Source organism: Pararge aegeria, chromosome 3 (assembly GCF_905163445.1).
Source record: "Pararge aegeria chromosome 3, ilParAegt1.1, whole genome shotgun sequence".
NCBI lineage: Eukaryota > Metazoa > Arthropoda > Insecta > Lepidoptera > Nymphalidae > Pararge > Pararge aegeria.
In genome coordinates, this window is record NC_053182.1 from 20,055,708 (window position 1) to 20,083,675 (window position 27,968).

The 27,968-nt window shown below is 38.6% G+C and overlaps 1 protein-coding gene across 2 annotated transcripts; it reads right to left on the reverse strand.

Moving 5' to 3' along the window:
* Positions 1-201: 201 nt before the first annotated feature.
* LOC120637317 (enhancer of mRNA-decapping protein 4) lies at positions 202-27,838 on the reverse strand. Of its 2 annotated transcripts, none has more exons than XM_039909103.1 (24): positions 27,680-27,838; positions 26,554-26,759; positions 25,792-25,907; positions 24,998-25,107; positions 24,582-24,727; positions 21,907-22,100; positions 20,598-20,710; positions 19,346-19,534; positions 17,763-17,878; positions 16,760-16,860; positions 15,339-15,477; positions 14,734-14,846; positions 13,674-13,762; positions 13,003-13,082; positions 11,908-12,023; positions 11,117-11,282; positions 10,324-10,560; positions 8,686-8,809; positions 7,826-8,006; positions 6,823-6,988; positions 5,056-5,221; positions 3,464-3,572; positions 2,453-2,676; positions 202-675 (listed from the first exon to the last, which is right to left on the reverse strand). In XM_039909103.1, exons 1-24 carry the CDS (start codon positions 27,727-27,729, stop codon positions 486-488), a joined length of 3,441 nt encoding a protein of 1,146 aa, XP_039765037.1. In that variant the 5' UTR covers positions 27,730-27,838; the 3' UTR covers positions 202-485. The 2 variants fall into 2 exon arrangements, with proteins under 2 accessions (XP_039765037.1, XP_039765036.1); XM_039909102.1 differs by having other exon boundaries at positions 19,346-19,540.
* Between the last annotated feature and the right edge of the window lie 130 nt (positions 27,839-27,968).

The window sequence follows — 27,968 nt, forward strand, 5'->3', positions numbered from 1 at the left end:
TCGTTGAAGAAGTACATAACTTAGAAAAGCTAGAAGTGCGTGCTGGTACGCTGGGATTCGAACTCGACTCTCCCGAAAGCGAAGTCGAGCTTCTACCCAATGCGCTATCACCGCTTCTAACCCCAGGGTGGTTGTCAAATGTAAATCATATTAAACCAGAGTGTCTGTTAACATACATTGAATACGTACAACGGACGGTCCCAGACCAACCAAGTGCGGAAAAGGCCCAGGAACAGAAGATGAACATACATTGATTTACAGTAATCGCTGGACCATTGCACTCGCTTCTAAACATAGTGTTAATAAGGCATAAAGTCACTTTACATTAAAACACAGTCTTGTCACTTTACATTATACACAGTCTTAGCTCTTTATATCACGAGTCACAAAGGGTCACTGTCACTGTATCACAGGTGCGCGTGCGCGTCGGCGTACGCGCCCATGTGCGCGCACGCACACCGGCAGCAGGGCGGCAATGGCCGCGGTCAGGCGGTGCTCTTCACCAGCGCCTCGGTGGCCATCAACAGCATGCGGAACTGGCGGCTGAGCGCGTGGCCCGAGTTGTTGCCGAGGAAGGCCACTATCTGCTTCTGCAGCTCCCGAACGACTCCGGGCAGGTGCTCGCGGGTCATCGGATTGCTCGTGTCCAGGTTCATTATCGCTTCTTCTAAATATCTGCGGAGGATATGGATACTCCAAATTATAATTTTTCTTAGTAATTATCTTATATATCACTACTAGCTGTCCCGGCGAACTTCGTAACGCGGATCTTTTTTTTTTTTTTTGATTAACAAAAAAAAAATAAGTAGTTTATATATATAGATAACATCCTACCGAAAGTAATATTAGATTTACCATTACATAAGTTTAAAGAATGTATAAAAACACATTTAATACATCGAGGTTACTATACTATTGACGAATTTCTTAATGACAAGGTTGCCTGGAAGCACGCCGCTCCGCTTTCATCTCACACAAGATAGAACAAAAATTGTTGAATTGTAAAACGATGTTGGAAAAGAGCAACTGCTGAGTTTCTTGCCGGCTTCTTCTCCGTACAATCTGCTTCGAACCGGTGGTAGAGTCACTACAAACAGACATACTTGACGTTTCAAAAGTGCTTATATTAGGCCTACTTGAAATAAATGAGTTTTGAATTATTTTTTTTCGAAGTGTTAAACAAACTTTTTGTGTCTTTTTAGTGTAAAAATACTATATAGCGTATAAGAAAATCTCTTGCTGTTGGATTTGTTTTTATTTATATTAATTATTTTTTACATTATTAAATCATACTTTACACTAAAAGATTGTTTATACTACAAGGCAAGACAGAAAAAATTTAGTGTAAAGATCATTCAGATCAAATGCACTAATAAAAAAAACTTGTGTGTCTGTCAAAACAGGTGTTTTTACGTATAAAAATTAATTGTAAACAACATACGGCAGCAAATAATACGGATAAACAATGCATCACATACTCCTCACCTTTGTATCAATCCTGTTTTGAAAATAGCAGCAATTCAATTTTACTTGAGCTATTTTTGTTTTATTTTTATTGTAGCTTGAAGTTTAGGCCCCTTAATTGCAACTATATTAACTTGTACGAGAAAATATTATGTATATTTTTTATATATCAAAATAGATAACTCAAAAAATTACAAAGTTTTGGAAATATTTATAAGCGAAAATTCTACATCTTACTAAAAAAGCCACTAAAAAATGTATTTATAAAAGCCGTCCGTTGTCCTGTTATCTAAGCAGAGTATATTTAGCGAAAGTAAGTACGGCCGCCTGATTAAAAATTTGTAAATCTAATCTTTAATGGCACATATTAACACGTTGCGGTAAAATAATCATAAAAATAAAGTCATACGAATTAAAAAGTCATACAATATTGTCACACTGTCTTTCGGTTGGTTGATATTAATTTGGTCGCATATCCATACTCAAAAAATTTACCCTCCATCTGATTTTTATAGCTCGCCAAAAGGAGGGTAAAACTTACAGAAAAATCCTATTATAATATTAAGGATTATTTAAACGATAAAAAAGCTTGGGCGTGAATTGCTCTAGCTTCATAGCTTAATTTAAATTTACTGGAAGATGGCGATAACAAAAAAAAAAATTTACCCGGCTAAGTTTGTTGTGGGCTCTTCTTAGACCAGGGCGCGTTTGGAACCCTCGTAGCTTTAGATTTAAGTTGGCGAACGAAGTTATAACCATCCCGGTACAATTTTGTAAACAAATATGTATAAACGCTTCATAAGTGCCTGTGCCTACATGAATAAAGAAATTTTGAATTAGGAGTTTAACTCCAAAAATTAATCCTACCGTAACCCCAGAAGTTTCGAATATCACCTACAGCCACATCGTGCGGCACGTACAGCCACATCGTGCGGCACGTACAGCCATATCGTGCGGCACGTACAGCGGCACGTACAGGGCCACGTACCTGTGCTTGAGGTGCGTGTCCTTGGCCATGTCGGCGGCCAGCTGTTGCACCAGCGACAGCAGCACGTGTTGCTTGAGGCGGCACGGCGGCCCGAACACGCGGCCCGGCTCGGCTGCGCGGCACGCCGCCACCACCAGCGTGAGGTCCGACGCCGACAGCGCCAGCTGGAAGGCGCCGTTCACGTCGCCGCTCATCATCAGCGACTGGATCTGGCTCACCTGCATCTGCGCACGACCACAGAAGCGGAATTAGCATCGCTTATGACCGCCGGAAGTTACTTAAAAGAACTTCTCACTCTTTAGCTAAATTAAGTTAAAAGGACACGGTGGGGTGTAGTCCTTTGTGGAGTGATGATAAATGATAGAGATTGCTAGAGATTGATAAGTGGACTGTATTTCCTATGATAATAATTGATAATGAGTACGCGTCGAATGGCAGCCAAAAGTGCACTGTCCTAGTTATGGCCAGAAGGCTCGACGATTGCGTTAACTGCTGACGCTGCAGTGTTCAGTACACGCAGTGGCCCGAACATACACGGTGTTTGTATTATCTTTGTTATTTATCGATATCTCACCCAAAGAGTATACAAGCACTACGTTAGACCTTAAGTCCCTACTGAAAATCTGCTTTGCAGAATCCCTTGGCAAGTGCCGACTGTCATGGTGCTGCAACACAGAGCTGAGGAGGTGACCTATTGACCACTATGACGACGCGTAATTCTTTTATAATTATTTAAGATTTTTTTCCCATTTCATAATTTTTTGTATATGGCTGTAAGAATTATTATTACTATAAACAGTATTATTTATAAGAGAGTAATTAAAATATCACTGAATAACACACCGTGAGGAAACCTGCATGCCTGAGAGTCCACCAATCCGCAATGGACCACGGCCTTAACAAGCGGTTATGGTCGTGGTCCAGCACGCTGGGAGGTGACGCGTACCCTGTAGTGGGGCTGTAAGGGTTGATATGATGATGATGAAGAAAAAAAATACACTTTCGATGTACCTGTCTGTCTGCCACGGAGGGCGCGTTGTGTGCGGGCGACTGCGCGCGTGATTGCTGCACTGCCGCGCGGGTTTGCTCGCGCCACCACGACACCTCCTTCTCCAGCACCCTGCGTCACAGCCGGGACAGTGTTACAGAGCATCATCAGCGACATATTATTAACACTATATGTGTGGGGTGTAGTCCATTGTGCTGTGTTGATAAATGATAGAGATTGCTAGAGATTGATAAATGGACTGTATTTCTAATGATATAATAATAATGATATGTTGAGTCGACCGTTATTGTTCCGGTCGTCGTTTCAGTCAATGGTCTTCTCGCGAAAAGCTTCGATTTCGGTTGTTGGATCAAGGGTCGGATACAGAAGGCAGTAGTCCTTGAAACGGCTCGTATTGTGAGGAGGTTCCTCACTCTGGAGCCCTGACCGCCGGTTGCTTGGGCATTCAAAAGCCCCGCAAGCGGAGGTTTTTTTTTAAATTTTTGTAAGCATTGTTAAGAATGAAAAAAAAAATATGAAAATCAATAAATGATAGAAAAAGATAAATAAATAAATATACTACGACAATACACACATCGCCATCTAGCCCCAAAGTAAGCGTAGCTTGTGTTATGGGTACTAAGATAGCTATTGAATATTTTAATGAATATAATAGAAATAAATACTTATAATAAACACCTAGAAACTGAAAAACAATCATGTTAATCACACAAATTTTCCAGTCGTGGAAATCGAACCCACGGCCAAGGACTCAGAAAGCAAGGTCGCTGCCCACTGCGCCAGCCGGCCGTCCATAGACATAATAGGGAGAATGTCGGATGTAGTATTACAGGATTTGGTTTCACATAGTACTTATAAGGTGCCTTCTTGGAATTTATCTCATTTTGAAGTGTTTAATAATTACAATACATTACCAAAAACATTAAAACTCTAGTTCGCCGGATTTCAGAGTTACATGCAAATGAAGTTCGTGAATTAAGGTTATTTTTGACACATGCGATTATTGTACCTTATATTGATGGTACTGTTCACAATATATTAGAACCACTAATCTATTTCATTAAAAGATTTTTTAACCGTCGAAGTTAATTGGTGAAAGCGCTCAGGCCGCTATTGCCCGAGAGTCGCAGGTTCAAATCCTGTCGGTTACGGTTAAACTTTTATATGCATTTTAAATTTATAAATATAATACATAGTTATATATATGCTATCGCGGATTTTGTTTAGGCATTACCAAGCTCTACAACTTTTCTATAGAACTCAATCATATATGTCTCAGCGTTACGGCAGCGTTCGTAAGAAACGATTTCTATCGACCGTTTTTTGTCTGACTTACTTTGTAAATCTACTCCCACAAAAAGTTCTATTCAGTTTTCGGGTCATATAGCCTATGACACTCCACAATAACATAGTTATCTATGGATGAAATAGTTTTAAAATCGGTTCAGTAGATCCAGAGATTACCCGTTACAACGTCACGAACTCACAAACGTTACCTCTTTATAGTATTAGTATAGATATTAAAAAGTAGGATAGGCAGTGCTTTAGTGCTCGTATAAAGTGCACGGCACTGCGCCTCCTCGCGGCCACTGACCCGTGCACGACGTCCTTGATCTGAGCGGCGAACACCTGCGGGTTGTGCGGCGCGGCCTGCGCAAGCGCATCGGCGTGGCGCTCCAGCGCGCTGCGCAGCGACGCCGCGGCCGCCGCGCCGCCGCGCTCGGCCGCCGCGCGCGCCGCCGCCTCCGTGTTCGCCGCGACTGCGTTGCATTTTCATTTTAGTTCCTCAAGGCAAAGTCAAAGTCAAAGTCAAAGTCAAAGTCAAATATTTCTTTATTCAAATAGGCACATACTTTTGATGCGTACATTACATGTAAAATATAACACATGTAAGGTCACTTGCATTTTCGTCAAGGTAAAATGCCATTCTTAGCTAGATTATCGATACTAAATGATGTGCAAATCCATAAAATGTATCTCTAAATTATAAAAGACCTTAGTCATCAATCCTTCCATGTTCGACAAAATTTGAGTAGTATTCTTCTTGGATAAGTCGGTACGGGCACGAAAGTTGGAAGGACTGGCGACTAAAGCGACGCGGGGAAAGAAGATGATAGAAAATAAAAGACGGCGCGGGGCGTCATCGGGCGTTTGGGATTTTTTTGGGGATATTTCTAAAAAGAAAGAGGAGAAGGAAATAGGGAGAAGCTTATAACAGTAAAAGAGTAATTATCTTATGAGTTTAAAATGGAAAATATAAGAAGTATGTTATTACCGTAATTGATGAAATATATGTTTGGTGTATGATACTGAGATTGGTCTTTTATTTGGACTGGAGTAATTCTAATACATAGAAGTGAGTTGTAGGCGATAAATACATTCGTCAACTTTAAACTAAAGCTCCGAGGGTTCCAAACGCACCCTGGTCTAAGAAGAAGCCCACAACAAACTTAGCCGGTTGAATACTGCACTATAGTTGCGTGAAAAATGTAAAGTTAAAAATTAATAATGTCTTTGCACTCGGAATTGTTCTTAATGTTCAAAACTTTAACCGACTCGAAAAACACTGACTCATTTCCAGCAACTGAACTATAACGAACACTGTCAAATGTCATCTATTTTTTTTTGTTACCACAATCTCACATTGTCACTTATAAACTATTAAAGAAGCAACCTTGTTAGAGCAATAGTTTACACCCCAGCACTTTTATCGTTGAAAGGCAAATCAAATAACTTTTTAAAAGTAGATTGTGCTACAAGGGAGTTAAACAATCCATTTTATCCGAGATGGATTGTCACCCGACTCGAAGGCGAGGGGGAGTTAAAGATCGAAAATACTAGAACCCAGAGCCAGAAAGGCAATTATAACTTAATACTTTATGCACAAGTGCACAAAATTGAGTTCTAGTCCCCCTACATGTAGCCTAAAATAGGACTTACAAAAAAAATTACAATTATATTTCTTTGACGTCACAGTTTGGTGTTACTCTATATTTTTTTTATTGATATAAAATAAGAGCCATATACCTATCTCAGAATGTTATGAGGGGCCAGTGTGATTTTTTAGGCCAGATCTTCCGCGGCTGTTTTGTGAAAATTTTTTATAATCGATACTCAAGCCAAAACAATTTTTTTTTCATTTTTGTACGTCTGTCTGTTTCTCATTTCATACATTTTTTAGACTACGCCCATGGTCATGGGAGTTTGTCTATAAATTAATGGCACCAGCGATATCAGCGCGGCTCATATAAATAAATAAATAAATGGACCGATGATATCCGAATCGTTTTTGATATGAGATTCGCATGTGCCACATACAACACATACCCGAGAATAAACGAGATTTTCTACCGAGACTCACATTCTTTGGTCCCGTTCTGGAAGGCGTGGTTGATTTGTCTGAATATCTGCGCGTGCGCCTTTTCCATAACGGGCACAACGCTTTCGAACAAAGCCTCTCTGAATGAATCCCGCACCATTTCCGACAGAGACTTCGCGATGGCTGTACTAAGACGCTCCATTATCGTCTGTAAATAAAAGAACTGTTTTAAGAAATGAACTGTAAAAGAATGCAGAGGACCTGTGATTTTTTTTTCTTTTTATTTGTTGGGCTACCAGCGATTTTACATACAAAATAATATTTCATATTATATTGACATTCACAGAAATGAATAAATGATTATTTTTATTATTATTTGATGTGTGTTTTCTAGATAACTATTAGTGTAATTATTAGCAAGTATGTATATAATAATAATACACCTCACCAATCGGTTTCTCTTGGTTTTACTAATCCTAAAGAGATCGCTACTAAGCGATAAGGCCGCCTATTTTATCCTACTTTTTAGGTTTCCTCTTGTTGGGTCCATTGTTTTTTTTTTCTCTTTGAGGTGTATAAATAAATTGTAGTATTAATAATAATAATGATAATGATAATAAATTAATTTTGAATTGTTTGATGACGCATCGATCCCGTGTTCGTAGCTACTAGCTAGTATCGATAACGGGTTGCATTGCGTGCACATGTCTGTGACAATTATAAATAACAATAATTCTATATTTTCAGGCAATAGTCCCATAAAATAGATTAGTTTTAAAGTACAATAATAATAAACCTAATGCAGATGTAAAAAAAATTAATTAACTTAAAACCTAAAATTATTGTTGCACGCAATACCGGATAGTACTTGACAAACGGATTTTTAAGGTCCTCATTTAAAGTGCAAAGGATGGTATAAGGATAGTAAGGGAACGAGGCAGCAACATCGGGATGCGAAAAGCGTTATTATACTGTATCCTTATCGCGTTATAGCTTTATGGCCCGACGAGTCGGTTTAAAATGCGTGGAGTCCCGTGTCCGTCACCTTGCTGCTGGCCAGCTTGTCGATGTTGTCGCGCAGCAGGCGGTCGGTGGCGGACAGCTTGGCGGCCAGCTCGTGCTGCAGCGCATGCGCGAGCGGCTCGAGCGCGCGCGCCGCCCCGCTGCCGGCCGCCGTCGCCGCCGCAGCGCTCGCAGCCTCGCCCACGCGCGCGATGCGCTCCCACCTACAGTTTTAATCAAATCCAAATTCATTGACGGCCGAATGGCGCAGTGGGCAGCGACCCTGCTTTCTGAGTCCATGGCCGTGGGTTCGATTCCCACAACTGGAAAATGTTTGTGTGATGAGCATGATTGTTTTTCAGTGTCTGGGTGTTTATCTGTATATGAATTATTATCAAAATTAAGCTTAATTTGCTATACTCCGCGAAAAGCAGGAGAATCTGTGTGGTGTAATTTATAATTTCTTCAATCCTTATACTCCACACCAATGATAATATGATGTAACAAGAGATGACACATTGCTTTTCTTGTTTCAAACGTGTCTCATTGTAATATGGACCTTTGAAAAAGTAGATCGAAACTGCAATGCTTCCTACTAGATGGCGCTACAGTCGCTATAAGACTGTTACAAAAGGCATATACTAATTCCGGCATCGACGGTGGAGGAGACCATGCCCTGTAGTGGGCCGATAATGGGTCGAAATGATGATGATGATACTGCAACGCACCCTGGTCTACGAAGAAGCTACAAAAAACTTAGCCGGTTGTTTTTTTTTGTTATCACCATCTCACAGTGTCACTTAAAACTATTAAAGAAGCAACCTGGTTAGAGCAATAATTTACACCAAAGCAACTATTTACACCCAAGGAACTACTTTCGGGAGTTGCAGGGTGTGTACGCACCCGGCGCTGAGAGCGGTGTCGATGGTGTCCGCGGTGCGCTGCAACGACTCGTCCAGCAGCGAGCGCGGTGCTTGCATCTCGCTGCGCACTGTCGCCAGCGAGCGGGCCTGCGCGGTCATCAGCTCTGCAATAATAAAATAATAATAAAATAAAATAAAATTATTTTATTTCAGGTCGGGGACCCATATTCAAAATTGAGAGATTAACATAAATAAAATTATATAAAAGGCACTCAGATTAAAAAAAAACAAATAAATAAAAAAACAATAATGAATTAAAATTAGAATTAATTAAATTACAATTGAAATTCAACTATTTTATATCATTTAATGTTTAAAATCGGGTGCACTTTTTGCCAATGTTTAAAAAATACAAGCAAAATATATGCAATGGCGAAGTCACCTCCATTTATTCATTTATTTATACTCTTTATTTGCACACAAATAAAAATATACAGAAGAAGGATAAAAAAAAACACAGACAGAAGAAGTATACAAAAGGCGGCCTTATCGCTTCTTAGCGATCTCTTCCAGGCTGCTTTAGGATTAGGAAAACAAAAGGATAACATACTGCAGGTTGTGCATATTAAAAAAAAATACATTCTAATAACTACATACTCATACTTGAATGTTCAAGGTATTCGGCAAATAACTCTTTCCTTCGTGCGTGCAATGCTCTCAACAGCAAATTTAGTGAGACGGACATTTCCAACGTCAAAATTGGCACTTTTAGGAAAATAATCATGGCAAAATAAGTATTACGGAGATTTGGAGCGATGATAGCCTAGTGGATAGGAGTCTGACTTCGCTTTCGTGGGGCTGAGGTCGAATCTCAGCACGCACCTCTAACTTTTCTAAGTTATGTGCGTTATAAGGAATTAAAATATCACTTGCTTCAAAGGTGAAGGAAAACATCGTGAGGTAACCTGCATGCCTAAAAGTTCTCCATAACGTTCTCAAAGGCGTGTGAATCCGCGCTGGGCCATATCGTGGTGGACTACGCTTTTAACCCCTCCTCAGCATGGTGGACTACGGCCAGGATGTATCCCATTCTAAGAGAAGACTCGTGCCCTATTGTGGGCCGGTAATGGGTTTATATGATGATGATAAAATAAGCATTTCTTGTTTTCGTCTTTTTTAAATTTTATTTTACTGTCTAAATTACGCTTGGTACTTAATTCCTAAGCAATTGTGGTTAATGTTATCATTTATGTATAACTAAGTTCTATTACTCTTACGTGTAATAGTACTATTTGTGTACCTTCAAAAGCTAATAAATAAATAAAAATATCTAACGCCCGTTCTCACTCATAACGGACAAGGCTGAGTAACGTCTAATTTCACCAGGTAAATCGATTTTCACGGGGCAGCTACAACCTAACTTGTCTACGGTTTTTGTCACAAGGTAATGGTATTTGTAATTCATATTTTTCAATTTTCCTTTAAAGTTAATAAAAAGAGTCGAATTTATATTTTGCTTATCTATCAAGTGTCAATTTAAGAGTTCAAATGACCTTGAATTAAAAAAATTGCATCACTTACGGGTAATATTAACAATATTTACGACTATTACCTGTAAGATGAACTATATTCTCTTCCTAATTCCGATATATTTAGAGTTCCTAAGTTAACAACTTACCAGTCAGATTATCCAGTTTTTCTTCAAGCGACTGCAAGCGTAGCTTGGTGTCTTCATCTATGACGTATCGCTCGGGCACGCTTACGACGACATCGCTCACTGGCGGAGCGCTTGGAACGACGAGCGGTATCAGCGGCGCACTAAGCGACTGCGTGCTCGACTTCTCGCTTGACGCTTTGCGCTGGTTCGCTTCTGTTATCTGCGCGAGCGATATTGCTGGCCAGGATGTGTCGCTGTCTGAAAAAGATGGAGTTATGAGATCTTGGTGAAAACGAAGATGGGGGAAGTAGTAGTCAAAGAAGGAATTATTGGATATTTGATATCCAGTAAATAAAATAGTCTTATATTATAATTTCTTCCTTTTCTTAGCAAAGAATGCTATCCAGATTGTAAATATAAAAGTTTTAGTTTAATACGATATTCTTAAAATCAAGAAAAATCTGCTTAGTAACACTTATCGTCTGTTGCGATTAGAGTCCTAGTCTAGTCCATATTTAAAAAAAAAAGTATTCTACTAACGACAAGATGGTTCGGCCAGTAGAAGGAAACCTTGCATATTCTACCCAAGATGGATAGCCGAAATAAATGCCAAATTAAGACCTTTATCAATAGTTGACTTCCTTCGGTTCGGTTCATTATGATCTTCAGAAATGAAACAATGTAATGGTTTCTGTCTAACGTGTAGTAAGAGTCGTCAAAACAAAACAATAAATAAAGTCCATTACGTCACCACTAAATCAAAATGGCGGAGTACATTAGCCACAAATACTATAATCGGTATTTGAATACTGACTTGCATGTGTGAGTTTGGCGGGTGGCGGCGGTTTTTCCGGTGAGTTGAACAAATCAGCGCTGAAGAATTGTCCGGTTGGCACCAGACTGTCTGTCACGGGCGCGACGGTTTCTGTCGCTGCCTCTGTTTCTTGACTGGTGTCCTGTTTTGTGGCGTCTTCTACTTCCTAACGTCGGAAGGATAGCAGTAAATTAAAGGCAAAGGTACCCTGTACGGGGAATCGAAAGTCAGTTACTTCTCATACAAGCTAACTTGTATCAGCACTTATATATAGTAAAAAAGTTTGCAATGGTAATAGGTTGATATGATGATAATGATAACAAGTGTAGTAGCAGTTTAAAGTGGTCTGATTAAATTCAAAACTAATGTATTAAGTTGGCAACAAACAATTTATTTTATAATTTTTATTCACTAGCTGACCCGTGCAACTTCGTCTGCACCATATCGGTTATTACCGGAAAACACAAATAAAATGACATTTTCTAAAAATTAATCTTAGCTAGATCGATTTATCACCCCCGAAACGATTTTCATGAAATATAGTATACAGGGGTATACTAGATTTCATGAAAACTGTTAGAGCCGATTTCGAGATTCCAATTATATATATACATGAATTGCTTGTTTAAAGATATAAGATTTTATATTTATTGGGTATAAATTCTTCGATAAAGCCAATATAAACTGCGTTGCGTCAAGAACGAGTTTATAGATAGCCTTTTAAGTGAATAAGGTAGAAATTATAGAACAATAAAGGCCCGAAGTGTAGTATATGATGTGAACATTCTTACCATGTCTGTGAAGAAGGGCTGGTCGTTGTGTCCCATGATCTCTTGAACTTCGCGGCTCGGGCTGGAGCCGCCGGATGCTTTGTTCTCCGGACCAAGGGGTACCTCTTCATTTAAACCTGAACCATACCACACTGTGATCCTAATACACTCTAACGTTGAAGTATAATAAGCTAGAACGAGTTAATTGGCCGAAAAAAATCTTATGCTTCAGACATTAGACATGACGTTTGGACATACATAATTTGATTCTAACATGAGCGGCATAAGGTCAATTTTGGTATGACGGTATAGTGTTTCGATTTGCGAAAGGCACTTAACGTGCAAATATATGCTGAATTTCATATAGTCGTTCTTTAGCATACATGACAATTTACTCAATTCAAAAACAAAACAAAATTCATTTATTTCAAGTAGGCCTATATAAGCACTTTTGTAACGTCAAGTCTGTCTGTTTGTAGTGACTCTACCACCAGTCTACCGCAATGACTATTATCTATCAGTAAAACAAAAAATATTAATTTAAAATATATAATACAACATGTAACTGAATTGCGAAGAAGAAGAAGAAACACTTTATTGCACTTATAACATACAGGAAAAGAAACAGTAAGGAGTATACAGTACACAATGTAGACATGCAAAGGCGGCCTTATTGCTGCAAGCAAATGATATTTAAGGATGAATAAGTATATTTCATAAGGAATCACCCTGTAAAAATATTAAAAAAATATTTTACCACACAAATTAATTCAAAACATTCTAAGTGTTTACTTATGAGAATCCTATTGAAGATAAAAGACCGACACGTGTATAGTACCCACGCTACGCGACGCGTACCTAATAAAGTTACTGGAGTCACTTGATATTAGTTTTGCATGTGATGTTAGGGCTGTATCTGATTTATTTGAGTAAAAAGCATGGCAGCGGTTTACTCAAAAACTAGTAGCGTTTCAAACAGACAGTTAAATAATGAAGCTCTAAAGCACGTAGAGTAATGTAAGAAGTTTTCATTTACAAGTTGTATGTATAAAATATATGGTCAGTTGTAAAACAAGCTGTAAGCAAACATTGATTAAAAGATAGTTAAAAGTTTACCTCCGGACAGTATAGACTTGTTTGAGATGTCAGGTGTAGCAGACAGAGGCGGGTCGTCGTCTTCACGCTTGCCCGGCGAACTGGGAAACGAGTAAGTACTTATTCACCTTACATTTAAAGACTAAGCAACGAGTCTAGCGGGCAAAATTGCGTATTACTTGCAACCAATCACGAAGCTCTTGTTTCAATCGGCGCCGCTTGTGATTGGGCGCAAATTTGCACGTCATCGAGAACATGGGTTTGACCTTGACTTCACCTTTTACCATTTGTGTATCTATTTATAAATATCTATTTATTTTCTTACAAGCTTTCCCAATTACTTAATTTTTACTACCTTACTAAACATTGCTTTCTCTTTCCGCCATTTGTAATTAGACATTTGAAAGAAGAAGACGAAGAATTGTGCCAGCGACTCACACTTACTAGCTTCTTCTTTTTCTTACTCCCTTTTATATAGATAAGTTATTATTGGGGTAAGATATGAGGGTTTACAGTAAAAACTTACAGTTAAAACGTTTGAAATGAATGCATGCATTTTTCCTTGCTTTTAAACAAAGGCGGTTTAATTTAATCTTAATGTTTTGTTTGTTGTCATCGTAATTACCAACGCTCTAACCGCTTGGTTATCCAACGCTTCCGTGAAGATGGTGTCCTTTGTAAGTTATAAATACCTGAAAGCATCTGGAGTCATCAGGTTTAGTGGCGGTGGTAATGACGAGGGTGACTCCGGTCGAGGACCCATCAAACTGCCTGGTTGCGTCTGCAAGGAATTGGTAACATACCAATAATATTAGGGTAACAGAACTTGTAATAGAAAAACAGATCACTTTGTTGTTGGTCTGACACAGGTTCTTTGGCTTGAGGTAATATGTTGAAATGTATACTAAAAACTTGAGTCAATGGCCTCTTATTGATGTTGGCATGGTATGGTCATGTAATGCGAATGGAATCATGCTACCAGAAGAACGTTACATAGTTATATGGCAGGACAAAGAAACAGAGGAAGACCAAGGAAGAGATGGATGGATTGTGTGAAAGAGGATATGGGTGTGAAAGAAATGGACAGTGAGTTGACTGCTTGTGCCAACACTACATTGTGACGAATAAGGGCCAGAAGAAAGGGCCTCCTATGTAAAAATTGTTTAGCTAAATAAATAATAGTAGGAAACGTTCAAGGTTTACGATACAGAACGGATGGGAGTTTGGCTCTTGGTTGGTTCATTGTATCTCATGGTTCCGAAGGTCATTTTGGACCTGCCAATTCAAGCAATGAAACATTATTTGTTGTTCTTCTATTGTTCCTACCTGAGGCGTGATGTTTAAGCCTCAATGTGCCTGTAATTATGCCCTGATTGTAATTAAACCTTGGCGGCAGAAATAAGGTGGGTAGTACTTCAACGACCGAGCTGTCTCGCAAAGCTCTACTACTCTTGGTTAGCTCTACCACTATTAGAGTGGTTGTCACCGCGTAATTTATAATGTATTTTGCTTTGTTATTTTGCTAAAGTTCTTGTGGCAGCCTCCACGACCAACTTGATGGCGCAACAAAGATTATGCATCGCGCTACCGAAATATTCACAATAATTAACTTATTTATTCGGGATTCCTTCCGACATGTACCGAAGGAATATCTTTATATTGTTACGGTCCCCGAAAATTTACTGTTCCCTGAAATTAGTTAAGGAACCAAAGTTTTATATTAGCTTGAATACAAGTATTTTATTTAATCACCTGCGATCTCATGAGTAGATTCTTGAGCTGCTGAGTCTGTTGCTGTATGATGCTGGACGGCAGCGCGCCGGGCGCCTCCGCCTCGCCGTCCTCCAGCGTGAGCTCTTCGAGATCTGACCAATTATTATTTTATATACAACCAGTTTCCTTCCGCAAGGAATTCCTGTTATTCAAGGAAAAAAACAATTTCTCGGGAGTAACAGTCTGTTTTCCCCGACAGATTTCGGCCAGTATTGTCAATCTTAAGAGAGATTTACCAACTACGCGGGAGAAATTAGAGTGCACAAGTGTGTACGTAATCATCCCCCTGCGTCCCTTCACTCTCATAGTCCTATGGGACGGACAGATCCCACACGACCGGAAAGAGTTCTGGCGCATGTTAACTTGGCACGGGGATGAATCACCATCAATTTTCGTTTCTGATGCCTACTGCTAGGATGTGGAACGCCCGCCCGGCAACTATGTTTTCTGCCACGTATAAGTTGAGTACCTTCGAGGCTTCAAAAAAACAAATCCAAACTGTGGGTAGAACCCAACGAGGTGGACAGAAGACGTGTCGCTGGGAGCCGCTGGAAACAAGTGGACGTCTGCGGGTGAACTGTTACCGTGCAGCGGCAGGACGCGGTCGGCCGGCGCGGGCGGCTCGTACACCAGCTCGGCCTCCTGCAGGTTGGTGGGGTGCACGATGTACAGGCGCACGCGCACGCGAGCGCCGCCGCCGCCCGCCGAGCCGTTGCCGTCCTCCTGTTGGCAGAATCCATTCACTTACATACGGCCGCCTTTGTGCCGTGCCGTCTTGGCCCGGGCCGCATTTTGTAATGTTTATCAAACGTGTGCGTACTTAAGTACACGCGTTAGAATTTATACTTCTTTGGCGTAACGAGATAAAAATCTTTTCAAAAATTTTATTTGTCTTCGTTTGTAAAGAAAACGACACTAACGATAGAATAAAGGTATTTAATGCATTGAAACGGGAATGAGCCGGTTGGAGATCGATGGTGGAGATGAAATTTGTTGGTATGGCGTACACGGTGAGAAAATAGGGTGAAGAGAAAAAAAATTCAGAACTAAATTTTTCTCCTAAATTCTATTGATTTTGCATGTCGTATGTTAAATGCTAGATGTAAACCTCCCTTTCCGTGAGCTAGATGGAAGATGAGGTATTCGGCAAATATATTTTTTTTGCGAGTGCAATACTTTCAATAACAAATATAGTGAGACGGACATTTTTCACGTCAAAATTTGCACTTTTAGGAAAATAATTATGGCAAAATAAATATTATAAGCTCTTTAAGTTTTGTTTTTTTTTATTTTTTTTTATTTAATTTAAGCTTACGTGATTGATTCCTAAGCAATTCTTGGTTAAAGTTATCGTTTATGTATAACTGAGTTGTGGAAACTTCATTGGTTTATGTGATAAAAAAGAAGGCATTATTCTTATTTGTACGGTTTGCTTCCCGTGAAAAGCTAATAAGTGAAGAACGCTTCCCGTTATAAACTCTAGATGATTTTTATATTTTTATTGGAATACAACGTGTAAATGAAAACCGAAATAATACTTCAGAGGCTATAGACGTCCATTATCTACTGTCTCCAAGACTTACCTGTTACGACGTTGTAAACGAAACGATGATAATTTTCGAGTAAACCATTGCCATAGTTTTTACTCAAAGTAATCAGATACAGCCCTAACATCACATGCTAAATAAGAATTAAATTACTCCTGTCAATTTAATAGGTACGCGACGCGTAGCGTAGGTACTAAGCACGTGTCGGTCTTGTATCCTCAATAGTGTTGTCATAAGTAAACATTTAAAATGTTTTAAATTACAATGTATGGAAAAAATTGTATGCTTCTTTTGATTTAATATATTTATAGTTTGAATTCTTAAGAAATATACTTATGCACCCTTCAACATTATTTCGTAATTCGGTCACACGTTGTATACAGGGATACAATGTACAATATAACAAAACGAAGGTGATTGATAAGTTATAGAATAGGAAGTAAATATCATCGGCTCACATTGTTTAGGTCAAAGTCATCGGGGGAGTCCGCTTCTCCGCCAGAGCCGTTCCTGTGGAAGGGGTCGTTGCAGCTCGACTCACACTTGCCCTGTTGCTCTTCTGTTGACAGAATTATGAAAATTAACATATACTCGTACATTCTAATGATGATAATATCCTCGACGACTTTTCCGTCATTTGCGACACCTTGCTAGTCTGTGAGCAAACAAGCGGAAATTTATTAAGACAAATCTGCATGTGTCCTCTTTTGCTTTTATTTTGACGTGACAACGTCTTATAAATTGGTTTGCCGGGTGACACTTCAAGAAACTGCGTTACGCTCCGCTCACGTTATGCGCTCAGAATGAGAGCGAGTGAGAGGCACGCGTCCCTTCCACTCGGGCATGGTTAGCCCGCCTAAGAGCGAGAGAGACAGACATAAAAAGTGAAAGGCACGCGTCCCTTTGTAGTCAACGCTGTTTCATTGTACGCAAATGTATTGCAAGTTATTGTACGTATATTTGTATATAAATACGTATGTATGTGTAAAGGTAAAAATAAAATTTTGTTAATATGAAATTCAGTGCGAGATTCTTTGTATAAATTAATGTTTTAAATATAATTCTTTGTATAAATTAATGTTTTAAATTGTTACTATTATTTCATCCTTCTTCCTACTATACGAATGAATATTCACATTAAAATTATTTTACCACTCAAAGTCGTTGTCACGTAAAACTTTCGCCCGTATACCGACTTTACAGGCAACCAATTTTTTTAACTATAGACCAACGCTTGGCGGCTATAATCAGGCGATGATAAGTTATGGTGCAGCCTAAGGAGCACACTTGCCCAAAATATCTTAGAGCACTCCTGATTCAAATTATTCTTCTTTTAAAGGACACGGATTTAGATCATAGACCCACCTCGCTCTTCCAATGCAGCTTGGTGGGTGTTATATAAAGCTGGCAAGAAATATTGTTGTAATAAATGTTAGGTCAGGAGGCAGCTTGAGCACTCACCAGCATCGACAATGCAGAAGCTCAGCACGGGGTACCGCAGCAAGAACTGCGATATACTCTTGCAGTAGGCCATCGAGTCCTCGCCGTCTCGAGCCATGCCCAGTACGTACAGGCTCCTGGAACCGAAAATATTATCGAACTGCTTGCGTTATGCCAAATACCGTGACCTCCCACGAGGTCCAAAGTTTTCAATAGGTTTACGACACCATACCGTCGAACTTTAAATAGATTTATAAAAACGCATCTTCTATTCAGAATTCAAGGACGGCAAGCGAAAACAGGGCGGTCAGTTACTCAGATTTGAAGATGTTCTGACAAGACATGAAGAGTTGCAAAATCGTTTCCAGAAGTTGGCGAAAATGAGCTTACAGAAAACAGAATGGAGAAGCTTTGTGACTTTTTTTTGAGGCCCATAGTAAGCGAATACGTTTCAGAGCTGTCAGTCATCGCTGGCAACACGCTTGTTGTTCTTGAGGGACATTATTGAACGAAAAGATGTCACGAAGTTTTCCAAACGCTGCCCATCCGAGTTCTTATTTTATTATATTGTTATGTTCTTATCTTATTTTATATAGAGTTTTTATTTATATCTTCAAAGAAGCCAAAAGTTAACGCTTGATTTAATTAGTCGCTGCTGTCGGAATACCAATTCATTTCAATTCATAGTCTTGACCAAAGTTAGCAATATTATAATCAGGTACAAAAAACAATGTAATTTTTAAAATATACTTCTATCATATCGTTGAAAAAAATGTGATATAGTGTATTTTACTATTTTACATTTTATTCAACGATATGCTTTCAAAGTGTTATCATTATGGCGCCTTCACGTCACTACCTAAAATGAAGACAATAAGAAATGAGGCTAAGAATTAAGACATACTGAATCTTGCAGTTGTATGCAGTGCATTGGGTCCAAAAACAGTGAAAACGCGCGCGCGACTCTACACCCGCAGAATGTGGCAAGCGTTTAGAACATTAGAGGTAAAATGATTGCTGTCAACTGCTAAATGGTATGAAGTGACGAACTCTAAACTGTGTATAAACAGACGACTTACAAGAAATGGTCATAAATTAGTGACATCTGCATATCGTCTGCGAAAAGTGCGGAAGTCATTTGTGGGATTGAGTATACGCTTTTATAATATGATTCCTAAGGTAATTTTGGACCTACCAATGCATAAGTTTAAACAATGTGTTAAAACACATTTATTACAGCGAGGTTATTATACAATTGATGAGTTTCTTAATGACAAGGTTGCTTGGAAGCATCCGGCTCCGCTTTCATCTCTCACAAGATAGAAAAATGAATGTTAAAATGTAAATTTTTGATGTTGGAAAAGAGCAACTGCCGAGTTTCTTGCCGGCTTCTTCTCGGTAGAATCTGCCTTCCGAACCGGTGGTAGAGTCACACGGACAGACTTGACGTTTCAGAAGTGCTCGTATTAGGCCTACTTGAAATAAATGACGTTTGAATTTTTTGAATTTTAAACTGTACTAAAGTGGAGCGGTTTTTGATGCTTCAATACCAGTCGTGCACACGGTTTCTGTAGATTCCCAATTCTGCGGAATGAGGTGCGTACCTGGCGCTGAAGTCGGACAGCAGCAGGTAGTTGGCGCTGGAGTCCAGCATGGCGTTCATGCCGAGGCAGGCGGCGCCCGGCGCGGCCTGGAAACTCACGCTCTGCAGGCAGCTCCACGACTTGCACGACCAGATCTTGATGGAGGTGTTGTTCTCCGCGCCCGTCACCGCGAACTTCCAGAACTGCACGCTGGAACTGAACACTCGTCATTTAAATGTGGTTAAAGACGTTTATTTTTCCCAAAAGAAATTACAATTTCAGCCAATGAGAATATTTACAACTTAGTTCATGTAGGTTATATTAAAACTACAAACAACGGCACGGACGAAACGATCAGAAATTATGTAAAAAAAAAAAACTTGAGGGTAAAATTATAAATGAATACTTAATACTGTCATACATAGCCAGGACCTAGCCAGGATAATTGGAAACAAAGCCTCTTACGAAAATGAACTTAACAATTGCCCATTGTAGATTCAACATCTGAAGATGCTCCGGTGTCTGAGCGAAACCTGCTCTACGCAGGTAGAGGGTACATTGCAGAAGATATGTTTGGTGTGGAATATAAAGATTGAAGAATTATAAATCACTTGCTTTTCGCGTAGTGTAGCAAATTGAGCAAAATTTTCGCAATATATCATGGAATTAAGCAAAGTAACGCCTGCTTATATCCAATATGTAAAATAAAACGTTAACCTTTATAAAACGACTCGAGCATGCCCGCGACTTTTTCTCCGATGGAAATCTGATGATAGATTTCTGATTTTAAGTAGGAAGTATTTTTGTCGGAACGTGCTTTGCACTGCATGCCGCCGTGTCAATGTTAAATCTTGGTTGATAACTTTCAAACTATATTTACCTCGCGTTAAAGACAAAGTTTACGTTCTTTAAATATCAGAAGGTTAAGGTTTAAGGTTTACTATAACCCACAAATATTTGAATACGAATTGATTTGGTATTGATTTGGATAAGAAATATATTAATACTATAAAACGTGCATGTGCAAATTGAATGAGTATTTAATTCAAATGTACTTATTGCTCACTATTTTACTATGATTCTTGCCACGTGGTGGTATTTTGTCTCATCTTATTTTTCATTTTTATAGATTAAAGAAAGACCTACCTAACCTAACCTAAGAGTTGGTGAAACGTTTTTGTTTTCTCTTCGCATCACCCAAATCATTAGGCATCCGATTTAAGAGTTTCCTAAGTATAGTGAAAACTGGCATTAGTGGCGCAACGATACTCACTCGGTCAGGTAGTTCTTGTGGTTATCGAGGAAAAACAAGCTGCTAAGCGGCTTGCCGTCGTGCGGCTGCCACTTGTGCAGGCAACGCGGGCTGCTCTCGTTGTTCATGTACACCTGCAGGACGCGCACCTTGTTATTACACCCAACTAGTGCTCGGGATATGCAGACCGAGGGGTTCGGTCTCTGAGCTTACTAAACTGTCTTGTTGGTCGAGTGGATATTCGGGTCTCTGAGCCTACTAAACGGTCTTGTTGGTCGAGTGGATATTGGGTATCTGAGCCTTAACTGTCTTGTTGGTCGAGTGGATATTGGGTATCTGAGCCTAAACTGTCTTGTTGGTCGAGTGGATATTGGGTATCGGAGCCTAAACTGTATTGTTGGTCGAGTGGATATTGGGTATCTGAGCCTAAACTGTCTTGTTGGTCGAGTGGATATTCGGGTCTTTGAGCCTACTAAGCTGTTTGGTTGGTCGAGTGGATATTTGGATCTCTGAGCCTACTAAACTGTCTTGGCCGTATTAAGGAGCACACGGTCTTTATTATTTTTGCCAACTAATTTTCGCGACGATTGTAAAACAGCGGGGTTTTACAATCGTCGTTGTTTCACCCCCTTGCCCCAAGAAGTACCACTAAAAGGCACATAGAAAATATTATAGAAATATCGTTTTATAATAAGTTTATGATTCCATAATTAGAAGGGTTGAGATCTCAAGGGCGTGTGAAGTCTACCAATCCGCACTTGGCCAGCGTGGTAGACTACGGCCCAAAGCCTTCTCATTCTGGTGATTTCCACGACCGACACGACGACGATAAAATCTGTGATTTCCACACCAGGATTCCCTGGTGTGGAAATCACAGATTTTATCTGTATTCTTTGGCTTACTTTTTATGTGCTTGTTTGAAATAAATAAATAAAATAAAATAAAAAATGTAAGAGTAGAACCGTGCCCCGTAGTGCGCCGGTAATGGATTGATGATAATAAATAATAAATAAATAAATATTTATATACTACGACAATACACACATCGCCACCTAGCCCCAAAGTAAGCGAAGCTTGTGTTATGGGTACTAAGATGACTGATGAATATCTTTATGAATAATATACATAAATAATTAGAATATACATATAAACACCCAGACACTGGCAAACATTGATGCTCATCACACAAACATTTTCCAGTTGTGGGAACTCTGCTTCGGCTCAGAAAGTAAGGTCGCTGCAAACTGCGCCAATCGGCCGTCAAATGATGATAGACGTTTCGCACCGCTTCATCGCTGTTCGGGGCCAGTGTCGAGGCTGCGGGCGGTACCTGCGCGAACATGACGTAGCCGTCGGCGGCGGCGGTGGCGAGCGCGGTGCCGTCGGGCGAGAAGGCGGCCGCCATGACGGCGCCGCCGTGCGTGCCCGCGCCGCGCCCCGCGCCCGTGTGCAGCGCGGCGCCGGCCGACACCCAGCCGCCGCCGCCGCACGCGGCCTCCACCGCGCGGACGTTCCACATGCGCGCTGCAGCACGACAACGAACATTACCGGCCTTGCGACAAGCGTACATCTCGCGATCTTTGCCGACAAACATTCCTTAAATATTGTTCAACGGGTACCGCGATAATAGTTTCAGTCGTGACCACGATCCATGCAACTCGAAGTCGAAATATCGACAAATCCAAAAATATTATCGTTGTGACATATGGAACAGAGACATAGAACCTTACAAAGAAGGTGATCACCGGCACCGGCTCAAAGTTGCTCAGCGTGCAGTGGAAAGAGCGATGATGGTTTGTCTCTATTAGATAGGATTCCCAACGCAGAGATCAAAATCACTGAAAGTGTTGTCTTTACCTAGCCTATATATATATGAAATGAGTTTATTTTGTAAAAAATACCCAAATCTATTTAAAAGCTTTAGTTACATAAGAAATCCGAATAACAGGAATAAACTTAAGTTATGTGTACCGATGCAAAAGCTCACCGTGACCAGTAAAAGTGCACACTGTATGGCTGCACTTATTTACAACCACTTGCTGAAACTTTTACCTGTTGCACGTTTCAAATCAGTTTTATTTGATAAACTTTTGGATAGACTTTATTATCATTCCAATGACTACCTAAATGGAAAATTATTATAATTGTAGACATTCATGAATTCATTTTATTTATTAAGTATTAATTTTTTATTTAATCCGATATTTTCATTCCTTCCTTTTTTGTGTTTTTACTTTTAATTAATTATTTAAATGTGACTTGTAATTTGTTAATGTAGAAAATTGATATTATAATAAACGAATAATTTTTTCACGCCAATCTTGGCAGGATATGTGATACTTATAAAATTTAATAAACACCGATGTAAACATGTTGCATGTACCATGTTCAAGCAAAATACAAAATTGATTGATTGACTGACATCCTTCAAAGAGCAGCGGCCCTTAAATGGAACTAGGCGGGCCACATATGTCGACGGGAGGGCGGGCGGTGGAGCTGAGTGATTCTGGATTGGCAACCGCGCACTGCACACAGAAGCATAGGCTGACCACCAGCTCAATGGAGGGATGATATTGTAAAGGCAGGGAAGAACTGGATGCAGCTAACCAGCAATAGACCGAGATGGCGGTCAAATGAAGAGGCCTTAGTCCAGCAGTAGACTGAGATAGGCTGATTGTGATGATATCTTTGTATGTACCTTTGAACTATATTTAAGGAGTGTTGATCAACCAGGAAAATCTTAGTTTATAATCTTTAATTTGCTGTCAAACGTCGCATATGCATACAAAAAAAATGTGCTAGTACTTAAATACACGCGTTAGAAGCTGTAGTTCTTTGGCGCAACAAGATATAAAATCTTTTCAAAAATTTTATCTTACCCCTTATTATATCTACGTTTGTAAGAAAAACGAAACTGACAATAGGAAAAAGGTACTTAATACATTGAAAGTTTTATTATAAGGCATTATAAAGTTTCACTGAACATTAAAATCTGAGATTTTGTACAATTGAATCAATTTAATTACCGGAATTAGCTCGCAGACTTTGACAATAGAAAGAGGAATGCACTGTCAAACTTTTTTTTGAAAAACTACTAAATGTCGACTAAGTATAGCTAACTTCACAACACTTTCACTTCCTGTATTATCGCTGACGGATATATTATATGGTTTAAAATTGTTTTTTAAGTAAAACACAGATTATCCTCACGTGTGCAAAGTAGTAAACGATACTGTATACAGTATATATGTAATAGTGTATACACTATACATACTAATACGTATGGACTACGTATAATACATATAGCGTGGGCGTGCGTCGCCACGCCAACAATCACACTAACCCTCGCCTATATTTCACATCAAAAATACAAAAGTGACGTTTGGCAGCAATTATTGCAGAATTTTCGCCTGTTGCAAGCCTGGCGTTAGATACGTATTTACCCTGCCGAATACATTTCAAACGATTTTAAGCAAATATGGCTTCAGTTATGAAAATTGGTGTTTACATGTGTGGTATTTACATTAATAACAATCTCTTTATTTCAGGCATAGCCCAAAGTTATACATTTAAAAATTAAAAGTTATTAAAAAAAGTAATAAATAACAATAATCAAATATCAAATTAATGACCTTAATAACCTTGCCAAGGACAATCAAGGTAAGTTAAGTTTTTGGAGTAGTCTGTGAAGTCTTATTAAAGGAAAGTGCAGTCCTTCTTCAACAAGAAGGCTATCTCGACGGCTAAAGCTTATAACAGATATATAAAGACTGTCAAAGAGCCGAAACGCCACTGCATATCATCTGCCACTTCCCTGCAGTAATGGATAAGAGTAGCATCCATCCCGCAAAACATATTGTATACCATGAGAAATCTAAACAACTTCCGCACTACGTACAACGGAATCCCGACCAAGTATCGAGACAAGTCCAGGGGTTAGAAGAGATGAGCAACGGTCTGCGGGACACTGGGACATCAAGCCCTAGACAAGCAGAAGATCGTCACCTTGGTTGGCGTGTGTTGTGAGCAGAAGTCGAGCAACGTCGTCGTCGGGGGCGTCGTCTTCGTCAGGAATGTAGGGGCACCACACTACGCGGTGGGTGTTCCCCCCCACGCCCGTGTCCTCGCGCACCTCCGCCGTCGCGGTCACCCTGCAATGTCAACACTTTATCATCAGGGCTAGCGCCTGTGGGAGACAAAAATTGTATCCCCTGACAGGGGATATAATTAACGTATCCACCTGCTAAAGCACACACATATTACACATATATTTTTTGGATATTATTTACACTTGTGTGCCAATGCTCTAGGATAACTTTTTAAGTAAGTAATGCTACTATGAGAATCTCTATAATTTTTATGGTCACCACACTAATTATAAAAAATATTAAAAAAATAAAAATTATAATAAATGTTCTTACGAGAAACCACTTTCGTTGACTTCAATTTCATGTATGTAGAAGTTTCCCATCTCATCTATGCTGGCCAGTACCACTTGATTTTGAATGTGAGCAAATGCGAGGTCTTGCACCTGTTGATGAATATACAAACATTCTTGAAGTGCAGACATTATAATATACCTATGCGCTGACCTTACTTTAAGAATTCCTTGATTAAAGGTAGGTAAGGTTGATCTAAACTCAAAACTTATTTTTTATTATCAATCATTGCTAGACATATTATTTTTACATGATAGTGAAATGATTTTTATTATACTTGATAACTTTCACCTACAGTTATAACTGTGAAGTGAAGCATTATAATGAAACATGTATGAGAGTTTTCTAATTGCACTTACCTAAACCTATATTAAGATTGATAATGATGATTTGTTGAACAACAATTGCCAAAGAATATTTTTTGCAATGCATTGCTTTACGCACAGTTTCTTCGCAAAAGCAATTAATAAGTCATATTCAATAAGAAGTAATAGCAAACAAACAAAAATAGTTTGCCTATTTTAAATGGATACTTTTTACAACTAAGTTTATCACTGGTTTAGGACAAAATAGAATATGTTTTGCACATAAAATTAAATCGAATGTCAAATATTAAGTTATATTATATTATTCTATAAGTATTTATATTTATTATTCATTAAAATATTCATCACTCATCTTAGTACCCATAACACAAGCAACTTTTTTTTGGGGCTAGTTTTGATTGATTTAGTATATTTGTTTATATATTAAAAATTATTTTTATTCATAGTTACCTCTCCTTTCATGCCCTTGATGAGAGCCCGTTGCTCCACACCAGGCTTAGGCTTATAAACCACTCGCACCATCCCATTGGGAGTTTTAGAAGTACCAGAGTTAGCACCAATTGGGGCTGCAATAAAATTAGTACCAAGTTTCATTAAAATCCAAACAGCTTCAATCAAAATTTCCACCTCTTACAAAGCTAGATTTTAATGAGAGTAGCATAAAACATGTGTTGAAAATTTTGAAAAACACAAGTTTATTTATGATCTTCAGAATGAGTAAACTGACTTTGTGTGATCTTAGAAGGCAGGTACAGGAGTAATCTAGGATATTTACAAGAATTCAAAGGCTAGGCTAGGTACGCATCATTCCATTGAGTTTCATGATATATCACAGTAATTCTCACATAATTTAATGAATTAACAATTGGCTGAGCAATTATTTAATATTATAATAGATTTATCCACTTGACGATCTTTAATAGTGACTAATTCTGACATATATATATATTATATATATATATATTCCTACTAACACTGATTAGTATCCTTATAATGTATTTGTGTTTATTATAAGGGTCAAACTGTTTCTTATTGCTATGCCCTGATAGGGCCTCATGACTATGTTAAGGCATGGATGCAAGTAAAATAAATAAAAAAAAACATTATACATAAATTAAAGGAAAGTAGAGTATGGAATTACTTTGATACATATTTGCCAGAACCTAATAGTAAGTGTTTTATAGTTTTGAAGTGTTATACTACATAAAATACCTATAATACTGTAAGCCAAAAAGTTTCCACTAATGTGTATTGCCAAAAGTTGTCCAGGATAGAACTTTGGCTGCCAGTGGTAGTCCACCATTGTCTTCAGCTTCATCTTAGAACTACCATGGTTATGGTTGCCGGGGTTAGTGGTTACAACCACATTAGAAGCGTACACCTCAGAACTGCATGTTTCATCATCCTCCGAGAATGATCTGAAAGAAGTAAAACTCATTTTAATGTCAATGGAGCACAGCATGTGCATGCATGAAAGCAAGTTTTATTGCCACACTTCCCATGATTAAAGCAGCATTGTAGATGTTTCAAATGATTGAAATTAAATATATATTAATAATTTTATTTATGAACTCATTTAACAATAGAACAATCCAGCCGGTTTATTGAGAAAGTTCATAGGCTAATATATAATCAATTGAATGCTAGTACAGTATAAAGTTATGCGATATGTTAAAAAATACTTATTTCAAAAAGTTTTGTAGTTCTCACCAACACTGACTTTTAATTTAATTCAATACAATTATTATATTAGCATACATTGTAGGTACATGTTTACTCAAAATCACACATGTTTACATAAAAATCTTAATTTACCCAAAATCATTAATACAATAACTAAAAAATCATCAAAATATTTCAACTCAATATAATAAAAATGGCATTCAAATTTTAGGTATAATATGTTTTTTAGTATTTGGTGACTGAGTTTAGGACTTTATATAGCACTTGCGTTATTTACTACACTTAGTAACTAGTCTTTCAGAAGCTAACAAAGATTTGTTTACAACTTTTTCAAGTTTGTTCTAGCCAGAACTTTGAACTATAGGATACAAAACCTACAGGCCATAGCAATCGGTAATCTGAACCGGGTGTTGGTAGCGAGACCCGTAAAAAGCTAGAGCGGGTTAGCGCTGAAGTTATAAAACAAAAATAATGTGTCAAAGTTCTTACAATACCAATCTAAATTGTTTGAAGGTTATAATCAATTACTATGATCATTTGTATGATTCAAAATTTTAAAGGCATTAGATTTGCATATATTTCACTTTCTCGGAGCTTATGAGTTAGTTTATCTATCACAATATTGCTAAAAAAATTCAAATTCAAAGTTTCTTACATTGTTTGAGTTGTCTCCGAGAGTTTCGGAAGCATTGCAGTGGGTTGCATTTTGGAACTAATCAAGAATTTCACACATTAATAATGAAAAAATATTTAAACACCACAGTTGTAATGTAATTATTCATATAATTAGAAAAAATCGGCGAACGCGACAGGAAACCCGACGGACATTCGACATAAAATGCGTTCCGATTTACGATACGTGAATAACTTTCAAATTACAAAGTTTAAACGTTTCGTTTTAGAGATTTTTTGTTTTCATTAATAAATAAATATTTAGAGCCAGA